Source organism: Sus scrofa, chromosome 11 (assembly GCF_054392235.1).
Source record: "Sus scrofa isolate SSC_HxYL_T2T_F1_AM1 chromosome 11, Sscrofa_HxYL_maternal_Yorkshire_Landrace_v2.0, whole genome shotgun sequence".
Taxonomy (NCBI): Eukaryota; Metazoa; Chordata; class Mammalia; order Artiodactyla; family Suidae; genus Sus; species Sus scrofa.
The window spans coordinates 14,751,119-14,764,323 of NC_139393.1; the positions used below are offsets into that span (position 1 = coordinate 14,751,119).

At 43.9% G+C, this 13,205-nt stretch overlaps 1 protein-coding gene across 1 annotated transcript in view; it reads left to right on the top strand.

The window, feature by feature from the left end:
• The window catches only part of FREM2 (FRAS1 related extracellular matrix 2), a 153,690-nt gene extending 143,054 nt beyond the window's left edge, over positions 1-10,636 (top strand). The window contains exons 17-24 of the mRNA XM_021065217.2: positions 1,633-1,825; positions 3,271-3,375; positions 4,938-5,065; positions 5,411-5,545; positions 6,273-6,399; positions 7,266-7,453; positions 7,665-7,811; positions 9,452-10,636. Coding sequence (XP_020920876.2) covers positions 1,633-1,825; positions 3,271-3,375; positions 4,938-5,065; positions 5,411-5,545; positions 6,273-6,399; positions 7,266-7,453; positions 7,665-7,811; positions 9,452-9,964 — 1,536 coding nt within the window. The 3' untranslated portion in view covers positions 9,965-10,636. The remainder of the gene's footprint in view (positions 1-1,632; positions 1,826-3,270; positions 3,376-4,937; positions 5,066-5,410; positions 5,546-6,272; positions 6,400-7,265; positions 7,454-7,664; positions 7,812-9,451) is intronic.
• Positions 10,637-13,205: the final 2,569 nt, after the last annotated feature.

The following is a 13,205-nucleotide window of genomic DNA, read 5'->3' on the forward strand; positions in this document are numbered from 1 at the left end:
TGCATGTTCAATCTCTAGCCTCGCTCAGTGGGTTAAGGATCTGGCATTGCCGCAAGCTGTGACATAAGTCACGGATGTGGCTCGGATCCCCGTTGCTATGGCTGTGATGTAGGCCAGCAGCTGCAGCTCCAATTCAACCCCTAGCCCAGGAACTTCCCTGTGCTGTGGGTGCAGCCATAAAAAGAAAAAAATAATTACTCCATAAGACATGTGTATTATCCTTGTTGCCAGCTCAGTGTCGAAGGAGGACTAGGCGTGTCAGAACACCCAGCTCTAACTTCTAAAGAGTATGATCTGATCTCCATCTGTTCCCTCTTGTGGGGAAGAAGATAGCTGTATTTGCCTTGCTATTCTGCAGAGCTAGTTTGAGAATTAAGGAGGATAACCTTTGTTGGGTGCTCTTAAGACCACCCTCAGCTTTGTTTGGAACATGATAAGTGTGGACGAGTAGAGAGGGGATAAAAAAAAGGCCAAAGGCTGGTTTCTCTTACTTCTCTTTGGGTGACGCCCAAAGCCAGTGGGAAATTTCTATAGGGAATTTGCTTTATTTCTTCGAGTCTTAACTTTCCTCTCTCTTTCTATCCTTCACCTCTCTATCCATTCATTCAATCATCCCCACATATGTATAAATAAAATTATCAGGGAGGATGAACATAGAGGGTAGCTTTTTTTGTGAACCTAACACAATATCTGAGAAGCGGTCTGTGCTCACTAAACAATTATTCATTTATCCTTCATAATCCCTATCTCCCTGCAAAACACAAGAGGAAATTGTAAATTGTAAGCAAGACACTTCAACTAATTACTTTCGAGACATCTTAAATATCACATTTCACTACTAAATATGTTCGCTTCCAGATTATTCCTGCTTTACTTCCTCTTCCTCTGTATAATCATTGAAAAGCACCCTATAGCAGTGTTGCTCATAACAGCCAAAAGCTGGGAATAACCCACATGTTCCTCACCTGCCCAGCAGAGACATGACATGTGGTGTGTTCATGCAATGGGATGCTATTCGGTAATAAAACTATTGAAACATGTCTCACTGTGGATGAAGCCTAAACACCTGATGCTAAGTGAAGAAAGCCTGTCACAAACGGCCATATATTGTGTGATTCCATTGATATTTCAGGTCCAGACTCAGCCGTACTTGGAGACAGAAAGTGGCCTAGTGGTTGCCAGTGCCTGGGGAGGGCAGAGGGTATACGAGGAGGATGCTAAGGATATGGGATTCTTTGGGAAGTGATGAAAATGTCTTAAAAGTCGCTTGTGGTCAAAGTTGCACAACCCCCTGAATGTGTACCATTGATCTGTGTCCCCTCTCCGTAGGTGAGCTGTACGGTATGTGAACTATAACTTAAGAAAGCTGCTGTAAAACAAAAAGAACTGAGTATAGAATGCTCAAAATAATGTGATTTATTTTAAAGATTTCTGCTGCCTGTCCTTTGTTGCAAAGGAAGGTGGTAGAGTAACCGCTATTTCATTGCTCCAGAGTGAAGCGAGGGGGCAGTGGTCTTGGAAATGCTGTCATTTCCTTCCCTCGGTGATAACTTAGAATCTTCTGGTAAGTGCAAGAAGGAAGTGGCTTGAGCAAAATAAGGCTCTTTGAAAGCTGTCCTGTTGTTGTTTCAGGTCCTAAACCTAGTGCAGTCCTACGTGACGCTTCGCGTCCCGCTGTACGTCTCCTACGTGTTCCACTCCCCGGTCGGGGTAGGGGGCTGGCAGCACTTCGACCTGCAGTCGGAGCTCCGCCTGACGTTCGTGTACGACACTGCCATCTTGTGGAACGAGGGGGTCGGCAGCCCCCCGGAGGCCGAGCTCCACGGTGAGGGAACAGAGACCTAGAAAACGAGCTTGCTTACCTATTTGAATGACGCCCGAGAATTTTTTTTTTCTTTTAACCGCAGCTAAAAATAATAGAAGCACCTTTCAAAATGTTTTATTTGTATAGCCAGTATTTTAAATCCTTTTGTCATGGAAAGAACTGTTTTTACTCAAGCATACCAAGCCTCAAATTTTGCATCACAGGGGACTGTTAGATATAATAGCCATTTCAGGTCCTTAATCACGTAACATGAACTGTCTCTATCTCTCTAGATTTTAGAAATTGGATAGATGTTCCAACTGAAAGTAAGGCATGAACCCAAGAGGAAAAAAATTACATGGTTTTGTTTCTGCACATGAGGGTGCATTTTAAAGCCCAGTGTAAATTGTGTCCTGGATTCTAGTTCTGGGTCCACAGCTCAGTAGCTGCGTGATTCCCAGACACGTCGCTTCCCCTTTGGCACTCCATCTCTTATGAACAATAGACTAGTCTTCTAATATTCTTCCAGTCGAAAAATGCTATCATTCTGTAATACCCGAGCTGAACATCTTGGAAGAGTGGTGTTAAGTGCCACTCTCATGCCCGGTTAGCATCTGCATAACTTTGTTTCAATGTCAATGTCAGAATCATAATTCAAAGTCCATTAAAGCATAAAGCTAATTATTCCATCAGGAAAATGAGTGCTGTTTTCTTTTCAGGCATAAACTGCTGTTCTGCTCCCATGCATGTCTAATCCTTCCTTTTTATGAGCCGGGGGAAAATACTACTGACAGGGCATCTCAAAAATCTGATTAAAATCAAGGTTAAAATTAGCTCAAAGCTCTGAGAAGGGTAATACAATCACCTGAATAATCATTCCAGATCATTTCAAATGTTGTGATTCCATATCTTGCCTTAGACAATGTGTATTTAAGTGAATCTTAATGCAGATCCATTTCTTGGTTCTCAGCTTCTACATGAGGATCTCATGCTTCCTTCTTAAATCTGGAGCCAACCTGGGTCACCTTGCTAAATTTCTTGGGAAAACTTCAGAGTTTTCATTAAGCCTTTAACATTTGGAATTATTCTGGAGAAGACAAACCTTTTTCCGCCCGCATGTCCAAATCTCCAAGATTTGACATGTTCATCCTGCCTGTCAGTGTACAGCTTAATTTTCATAGGCTAAAGCTTTTAAAAAATATCTTCGCCTATACAGTCAATCTGTATATTTCATATGGGCCTGATTCATACAACCTAATTCTATGTTGCCTACCTTTTCTTGTTAGGAAAACAAAACAAAACAAAAATAGTTCTGCCTCTCTGATCACTCCACATGTTTCTGATAACACCCTTTGGCTAGAATGCTTAAAGACCAGATGAAGCCCAGTTTGTTTTTGGAAGAAACCCTGTCCCTAAGGTGTCCCTGGACACCAGTATTTCCACTCTCATGCCTCATTCCATTGTAGGTTCTCTCTACCCAACCAGCATGCGTATCGGGGAAGAGGGGCGCCTGGTCGTGAACTTCAAGACAGAGGCTCAATTCCATGGCTTGTTTGTGCTGTCACATCCCGGTAAGCCCCATTACCCATTAACAGCCACTCCCCACACAACGAGGATATAGTTCTTCCAGATTTGCATGCTTTCCTATGAGCTCTGAAGCCTTTCATTTCAAATGAATTGCATGTGTGCAAATATCTACATGAGAGCTAGGCAATTGCCATGTCTTATAAGCTACAAGATCATCTCTGTAGGCTTTTAGAGAAAAATATAAAAAATAGGTGAGGTAAACTTAGAAGAAAATGTTACTGAGTTAATTTTTTTCTAATTTTATTTATTTCTTTTTTTGGCCACTCCATGGCATATGGAATTCCCAGGCCAAGGATCAGATCCAAGCCGCAGTTGCAACCTCCTATGATCCTTAATCCACTGTGCTGGACCAGGGATCGAACTTTCATCCTGGTGCTGCAGAGACACTGCCAATCTCGTTGCACCACAGTAGGAATTCCTACTAAGTTAATTTTTAAGTGGAGTTTTCCTTTAGCTAGAGAGCAGAGCCATTCTCTGCAACATTTTCATTCTCTATTTCAAATGCATTGTCCACATATTTGGATTTTAGGTTATTTGTTCGGCAAGTACAACTCTTTTCTAGGTATTGTAAGAAACTTTGACAAGGAGTCAGAAAGGCCACTTCACTGGTACTTAAATTTCAGACACGTTAACCAATTGTCTTCAGGAGGAGCTATGTGATTTTACTAAGTTGATGGACTATGCTGTGAATCTCAAAAACGTGGCTGTCACTAAAGTCTTACCATCTAAGCTTTTTTAAAAAAAATTTAAAGAACATTTCATTAGAAATATTTTTATTTGACTTTTTGCATTACTAAACTGGTTTGCTCGTTTTACTGATTTGCCAACTCATGTCAGATTAGAAGAGGAAACTAGTTCACATACTGTCTCTGTGTCCTTCCTTTTTCTGGGTCCGAGCTCGAAACAAAGGAGAGAATAGGGCTGGATATTCAGGCAGAGAAAGAGGTTTGCTGTAGTTTTGTGAGGCTGAGCTCCAAAATACAGAACCCAAAAGCATCATTTTGCCTTATTGGTATCGACTGTTCTAGAAAATGAGGCTTTCCTGGTTTTTACAGTTCCCACCCATAGATGCACCTTTCTCATCAACTGAATCTTTGTTTAGACATGACTGAGGCAACCTAATTAAAAGTAGACTCCATTTATAAGTTGCGTTTGCCCTGCGGATGCTAAGAGACTGAAGTTCAGCTCCTAGCTTCAGTGCACAATAAACGCATTCACATCGGCCTTTACCGAACTGCTGTGCCCTCCCTGGAAAGAAGCCTGAACCGTTGGAGCATTTCTGTACAGTTCTCTTTTGACAGAATTATGGAGTGGGAAAAGCACTGAATTAGGAAGCGGAAGGCGCACATTCCGACTGTGTGATCTTGGGAGTCACACCCCCACTCAGTCCGGTTTCTTTATCAGCAAAATGAGGATAATTATACCAAGCCTGCTACGTTGCTGGCTTATTGTAAAGATAAATGCCAATAGGGTATCATAAGGCACTTTGGAAACTCTAAACTTTTTTCACCTCTATGTTACTATTGGTATTGGCATTTTTTTCTAGCATCCTTCACAAGCTCAATGATCATGTCAGCTGATCATCCAGGTCTAACATTTTCCCTGCGTCTCATAAGGAGTGAACCAACCTACAACCAGCCAGTCCAGCAGTGGAGTTTTGTATCTGACTTTGCAGTAAGTGATTAAGGCTCTTAATTTTCCTTTGCTGCTGCCTCTGATTGCAACTCAGATTTTTTTTTTTTTTTTTAGGGCCACACCTGTGGCATATGGAGGTTCCCAGGCCAGGGATGAAATCAGAGCTGCAGCTGCCAGCCTACACCACACTCTGGATCCGAGCCGCATCTGTGACCTATGTCACAGCCCAGGACAATGTTTGGATCCTTAACCCACTGAGCAAGGCCAGGAAGCGAACCCACATCCTCACGGATGCTAGTCGGATTCGTTTCCAAGAAGCCACAATGGGGACTCCTGCAACTCAGATTTTTAACTGAAAACCAAGAATGTCCTCTCTTCTTAAAGGTCCGTGACTACTCGGGGACCTATACTGTAAAACTGCTGCCATGTACCACTCCGTCACATCAGGAGTATCGCCTGCCAGTCACCTGCAACCCCAGAGAGCCTGTCACTTTTGACCTGGACATCCGATTCCAACAGGTGTGGCTCATAGAATTTTTTTCCTATGTAGAAGCCCGCTTTGTTGAAGTCATGTTTACTTTTATCGGCACAGAAAAAAAAATATCCTCACCCAATTTCTTGCATGCTGACACAACCAGGGAGTCAGGTGGGAAGGGAGCAAGGGCAGAAGGGAGGAAAAAAGAATTGCCCTTGATCTTTTGTTGGTTCAGTATATAAAGTCCACAGTTTAAGAAGATGCAAGGGTTATTTTTTTCTCTTATGTGATCTGGGCTCCTCCTGGAGTTTGCTGCCTTGGAGATTTGAGGATTTTCCCCAGGGGTTTGCACTCCTTCACCTTGTTCTTCATCTTCAAGGAGAATAAATATCCCGTAGTTCAACGTACCTAATTGCCAATATGTATTAAAAGAAATATGATGGCATCTTCGGCCCAAGCACTTGTACTAAACGGTGGCCTTCCACTGACAGTGCTGTTTTACAAGCCGCTTATCCCGGTGGAAATGAGCTCAGGTGATGCTAGTTAGTCTCATTCCAAAAAGGGCTTAACCTTGACAGTCTGGCCTTCTTAAGAAGGGCAAAGCCAGTGTTACAGTTCCCTCCGGCGGTGTGGTTGGACATGAAAACACTGCAGTGTTTCTTAGCATTCTCTATGTCAGTGAACAGTGCTTGTGTGTGTCTGCAAATAATGTGTGTAGGCACCGCCACAACCATCCACAGCACATCAAAGGGCTTTTACTCTTGGTTTTAGGTCAGTGATCCCGTGGCAGCTGAGTTTAGTTTGAACACCCAAATGTACCTGCTCTCCAAGAAGAGTCTCTGGTTGTCTGATGGATCCATGGGATTTGGGCAAGAGAGTGATGTTGCTTTTGCAGAAGGTACCACTTTACAGATGAGAGGGCCGCTCAGTCTGTCTGCCCTTGTGTCTGTTGTCCTTTGCTTTATTGAGCTCATGTTTGCTTTATTGGGGAAGGGGGATTCTTTTATGTTTTTGAGAATATTAACAGAGTATCATTTTGGCAGGGATGGGATGGGGTCACTGAAATCAGATATACCTTTCAAAGGATGGTTTTTATTCTGGGGAGGGTAACTGCTATTTCCCTTATCTAAGTGATTTTTGAAACCAGCCTGGATTGTTTTCCTTGCATGTTTTTTCACTTTGCATACACTCAAATACTGCATCTACATGACAAGATAGCTCCTGGGCAAGGCTCATGCCTGTCTGGTTCAGTGGTGGACTGCCAGAACCTAGCAAAACACCCGGCATGCTTGGTAGGGGTTCAGTAATAATGGTGAATGAAATACCAGGGAGTTCCCGTAAACCCTCTTTCAAAATCAAATAAAGCTATTTCAGCTTTTTATGGATGTTTTCTTTTTTTAGTGTCATGGCATAATGATTGGCCTACCTCTTGCCAACGAATGTGCTTATGTAAACTTGACTTTAACCACAGTGGGATGTTATGAATGTTAAATGATGACCCAAGCATTGAGGCCATTCCCGCTACCAGCTGAGCACATGAAGGTCAATAAATCTTCAGTACTTAGGGGCGTCTGCAAAGTGGTCTCATCTGAAGCTTGGAAGTGAACCCGATCCTGAAACTAATACAACAAAATCTTCAACATTTGGTGTCAGATCAGAAAGAGAAGGACATATTTGCTGGTGTCATTACTGTCACCAGCTGCAGTGGCGCACGGACACACCTTAATCACTTACGGCACTAACAATGCCACATCTCGGTTTCAGGTGATGTGATTTATGGTCGGGTCATGGTGGATCCTGTCCAGAATCTCGGCGATTCCTTTTACTGCAGCATCGAGAAGGTGTTCCTGTGCACCGGAGCTGATGGCTACGTTCCCAAGTACAGCCCAGCAAACGCAGAGTACGGCTGCCTGGCTGATTCACCTTCACTCTTATATAGATTTAAAATTGTGGTGAGTGCTTTGACCCAACCAGTGGGACCAGCTAGATGTTTAAAGTTAAGTGTTTTTGTCCTTTATTTTTAAACAACAGCATCTTTTAAAATGAAACCAAATGGTGACATTTTATGGTAATAGGTACCTACACAAAATTAATAGGAGAAATTCTTCGCTTGCAAAAGGTGGCATTGTCTACAGCAATCCTCATTTTGCTTTTTGCCTCAAGGACAAAGCTCAGCCAGAGACACAAGCCACCAGTTTTGGAAATGTCCTGTTTAATGCCAAACTGGCAGTGGATGACCCCGAAGCTATCCTCTTAGTGAATCAGCCTGGATCTGACGGATTTAAAGTCGACTCAACACCACTCTTCCAGGTGGGCCAATAACAAGCTCACTTACAAGAGCTGTGTAACCACATGCAAGTCACCTGACGTGGGAATGGCTCGGAGATCTCCCGTGTAGAAGGCAGTCACTGTAATACTGCAGAGAGTCAGGCTAACTTGTGTAATCCACACTGGCCCATCCTGGGCGTCTAGCAAATATTCCATAAACCTTAGCTAGTGTCATGTTTAGTAACATATTAGTTCTTTTTCTTCTTTGCTTTTTAGGGTTGCACTCCCTGCATATGGAAGTTCAGAGGCTGGAGGTCGAATCAGAGCTGTAGCCACTGGCCTACACCACAGCCACAAAGCAAGATCAAGCTGTGTCTGCAACCTACACCACAGCTCACAGCAACACCAGATCCTTAACCCACCGAGTGGGGCCAGGGATTGACCCCACATCCTCATGGATCCTAGTCGGACTCCTTACCGCTGAGCCACAGTGGGAACTTCCTCTGTTAGTATTCTGTCAGGTCTGTGTGTAATGAAGACCCTCCTTAAGACCAGAATGAGACAAACCCAGAGGCGTGTTCACACTGAATCCTCGGGGGAGCACGTGCATCTTTTAGGATGTTTGCTGAAAACTATTCACATAGGAAAGGCTGTAGAAAGATGCTATCCTTATTCTGCTAAAGAGAGAAGCTTGAGGAAACATGTCTTTTATGCAGAATCTTTTCATGCAGGAAGTTGAAGTATGATTATTTTTTGGTTTTGTTTTCATTTTAACTCTTAACAAAGTATTTGACCTTTCCTAAATCCTGAAGGCTTCAAAGAGCCATCGGAAATTGCCTTCTTGTCACAGACCCTGGAAAAGCAGAAAAATTGACTTTCTCTATGGCCTTCTATGCAGATACACAGCGAGACATACTGGAAAGGAGTCCTGAGGTTCAGAAGGTCTGAGCTCTGGTCCTGCCTCTGATACTAACTAGTTCAGCGACACTGGGCAATCATTTAACTGCTTCTCATTTGCTCATTTATTAATTTTTTTCATTTTTAATTTTTTATACAATTTTTAAAGGTTACCTTCCATTTGCAGTTGCTACAGAATACTGGCTCTCTTCCCCGTGTTGTTCAGTGCATCTTTGTAGCCCATCTTACTCCCAATAGTTTGTGCCTCCCTCTCCTCCACCCGTATGTTTGTTTTCTATATCTACTCTTTTTTCTTTTTTTTCCCTTTTTGCCTTTTAAGGGCCCAACCTGTGGCATCTGGAAGTTCCCAGGCTAGGAGTTGAATCGGAGCTGCCTCTGCGACCTATACCACAGCTCCCAGCAATGCAGGATCCTTTAACCCAAGGATCAAACCTGCATCCTCATGGATACTAGTTGGTAAAGCAGCTGAGCCACAATGGGAACTCAATTTATTCGTTTTTTAAATGCGTAGATTGGACTGTGTAATCTAGAGTTCTCCACAGCTCTGACTGATCATAACTTACCAAGTATCTGCCAGCACATTCTCCCTTGGGAGCTGCACAGAATATGCTATAGGTGCTTCACACAGAGAAATATATTAATTCTGCAGATGAAATGAAATGATTAGGTATTATCTCTGCCATCTGTTTCTCTTTCAAAGAATTGTGAACGTTTTAGGTTGGCATGGTATTTAATTTTCTGATGGGAAGAGTCGTGCTTTCCAGGTCGCTCTGGGCCGAGAATGGTACATACACACCATCTACACCGTGAGATCAAAAGACAATGCCAAGCGAGGCATTGGCAGACGAAGCGTGGAGTACGAGTACCACTCTTTGGTGAGTAGCGGGGAGCCCCAGGCGATGGCCGGAAGCCGGAGGAAGAGGGAGGTCAGGAGCCCACCGGCCCTGGCGCGGGAGATCGGTGCCGAAAACAACCGAGGCACCAACATCCAGCACGTTGCCCTGGACCGCAGCAGCAGGAGGCGGAGCCCGCAGGGCAGGGCTCCCCCCCACGGCCTCCCTCCGCGGGAGCTCAGCAGCCCCAGCTCCGAGGTCAGCCTGGTCGCTGTGATGGGGGGCGGCGCGGTGGGCCTCCTCGCCGTCGGCCTCATGGCCTTGGCCGTGGTGCTGTTCAAGGGCAAGAAGAGCGCCCGGAGGAAGGGCGCCCCCCAGGGCTCCGGCAGCAGCGAGCCCATGATGCCCCGGCCGGGCCTCCAGAGCGACAGCTCGGAGGTTTGAGGTCGGCAGGCGGGCGGAATTCAGCCTTTTCCTCAAGTGCCCAGGAGAAGAGCAAGGAACCCACATCCTTCTGTAAACGGCAGAGAATGGAGGTCTTCTGGGACAGAGCTGCTCAGAGGCCCTGACTGTACTAGTAAATGTTGATCTGAACTCTGTACTGGTTCAGGCATCAGAGGACAAATTCGGACCACAGACCACACCTTTCCTCTGGCCCAGAAGGCTCACGTGTGTGTCCATGTGTACACAGAGGCAGAGATGGAGAGTGAGGAACAGCTCGTCTTAGGCGTTTTCTCTGCACGGGGAGATGAACGTGTTCAGAGGTGCTAACAAACTCTCGCAGAAGCTTAAGAGGAGTCCAAGGGTGCGATGCTAGGATGCATCTTGAAGGTGCAATTACCACATTGTTTATTCATTGTGTAACAGTCTAGGTGTTAATTGACAGTCTGGAAGAATGATACACCGTTTATTGCGACAAGTTTTCTACGTGGAGAAGACAACATGGACTTATGACCAAGGGGAGCTCAACCCGCAAATCACCTTTTTTCCTACCTGAGAGAGAGTAGAAGGAAACAAGGAAAGTATCTCACTAACTTGAATTTTCATTAAACCCTCCTTGTTTTATCTACTTATTTAATTTTAAATTAAACCAAAGAATATGTTACATCTGGAAAAGATCATTGAAGAGAGACTGCTCTGTTTGGGGATATATGTAGTAGAAAAAGTAGAGTTCTCGCATGATAATACACCTTATTTGTGTTCATCTTGGGAAATAAGAGGGTTGGTGACATTTTAATGATGAAGAAATGCCATAGAGGTAGAGTCATATTTACAAGACAATGTTCTCTAAGAACTGAGCCTAGATGTTTACAGTATTAAACCCATAAATGACCAGGAGAAACACCTTTCCGATGGTAAAGGGAGAAAGCGGTATTTATTAATATATGTTTAACCAAAGTGCCTTTGACACAGATTTTATAGAATAAAAGAGTCTCACAATGACACATGAGGTTAAGCCTGTGATAGCATAATCACACAGTAAGATCCAACGCTTAAATTGTCCAGGGGGCCTTTTATTAGCTTTCTAATCGGCACCTGGTCCAAAGGATGGGAATCCTTTCAACCATCATTCCAGAGATGGTCTCGGAGGTGGCCAGCATCACTGATCGTGTTCGTCTTTGACCAAAGAAGAAAGCATCTCTCTGGCATCTCCAGGTCAGTGAGCTGATGCAGCGTGGTCCATCTCAGCATCTAAAAACACAATCTGTAATACTGCTTACATGCTAAAAACCACGGAACTTGCATGAGCTTGCTCAGCAAGCCTCCTGTTTTCTTTCTCAGAAATGTGCTTTCATCAGCGAGCAGAATTTTTAATTAGAAATGGAAAATGTCAGTAGTTTAGTGACCCATCTTCCAAAAGCTAGTAAATGTGTTTCAAATGAAAATACGATCAGGAGAAAAAGTACTCTTCCTAAAGACTAACGCTCCCTCCGGTGAGGCCTGGGATCCCTTTTCATTTGAGTTATAACCGGGTTAACCTGGACATCCTGGTGGAATGGAGGTTTGTGGAAGTCCAGCCTCTCCTCAGGTCATACAGGCACTTCCAGTATGGTGTCGGTGAGCACAATCCATCTCTATCCCTCTTTTTTTTTTTTTTTTTTGACTGCACCCACAGCGTATGGAAGTTCTCAGGCCAGGGATCGAATCCGAGCCCGAGCTTCGATCTACACCACCGCTGCGGCAATGTCAGATCCTTAGTTTCAGTATTTTGTTTTTAGAGAATTATTTTGGTATGATCAGAATAAAGAAGCAAAATAACTTTCCATAGAGGACAGTCTGTCAGCAGTAGTAGCTCCTTACTCAGTAGCTTCTGACTCCCATGAAAACAAGGTCTTGTTGACATTGCACAGTAAACACAAAACTCAATATTAAGCATCAGTGGCTCTCCTGGTCTATGAACCACAAAGCATTAAAATATATGTGTATTTTAGTGATGGTTTTATCTATTTCAGCTAATACCTTCAGCTAATGTTCACTGCATGCTCCCCTAGGATCAGCCACTTTGAAAAATTACATAGAAACTGAACTACTCTCCCTGCCCTCGGGCAGTTTACTAGCAAATGTGGCTCTTTTTTGCACTAACTAAAGGGATCAAGATTTGCATTAGTTTCTCTCCTGGGCAAAGATCACAGGAGGCCTATCTGTGAACCACAATTTTTTAAAGTCTCTAGGAGTTCCCTCCTGGCTCAGTAGGTTAAGGATCCAATGTTGTCACTGCTATGGCTCTGGTTGCTGCTGGGACACGGGTTCAGTTCCTGGCCCAGAAACTTCCACATGCCACAGGTACAGCCAAAAATGGGGAAAAAGTCCAGCAGTAGAATCCACTCTTTCCTGTCTGAAGAACCCCACATGTGATGGGTCATTCTGAACACAGATCTTACACAAAATATTTCAAACTAGTAAGTTAATGGAATTGTCCTTTGCAAACCCACACAGAGAAAGGACATTGCAAAGATGTGGGTGGCCCTGAATATTGTCTTCTTCTTAATGGAAAACAGGCCCACTTTGTTCCAAGAATGGGATCGAACACCCCACCTCGTCCAGTTCTTTAACATCAGCACCTCCTGAGGCCCATCCTCTCACAAGCATCACAGTGTGTGAACCATACAAGGAAAAGTCGATTAGAATTCTGCTGCCATGCTATTGCATAGCATTTGTGATAAGGGAACCAATTCTAGGCTTAATATGAAGGGATTCAGTTCTGGAAACAACCAAAGAGCCTCCTTAACAGTCGTCTTCTAATTATTTTCCAAGATACCAACTCCAAGGTCAATTTTTAAATGAAAATGAGGAGTTCCCTCACGGCCTAGCAGTTAAGGATCTGTCAGTGTCACTGGTACTAGCGTGGCTCGGGTCACTACCGTGGCATGGTTCAATATCTAGCCCAGGAATTTCCATGTGCCACGTCCAAAAACAAAAAACAGTAAGGAGAAGAAATGAGAATGAACCTGTGTAAAAACCACAGAGAGCCTTCCTCATAGAAATCACACTAAAGGTTAAAATAGCCCCAGATTGAGAGATGTTAGAGTAACTATAGCAGAATGAGATGCGGAGAAATTGAGATTTTAAAAGTTGGAATTTGGGGAGTTACCCTTGTGGCGCAGCAGAAACAAATCCGACTAGGAACCATGAGGTTTCAGGTTCGATCCCTGACCTCACTCAGTGGATTAAGGATCTGGCATTG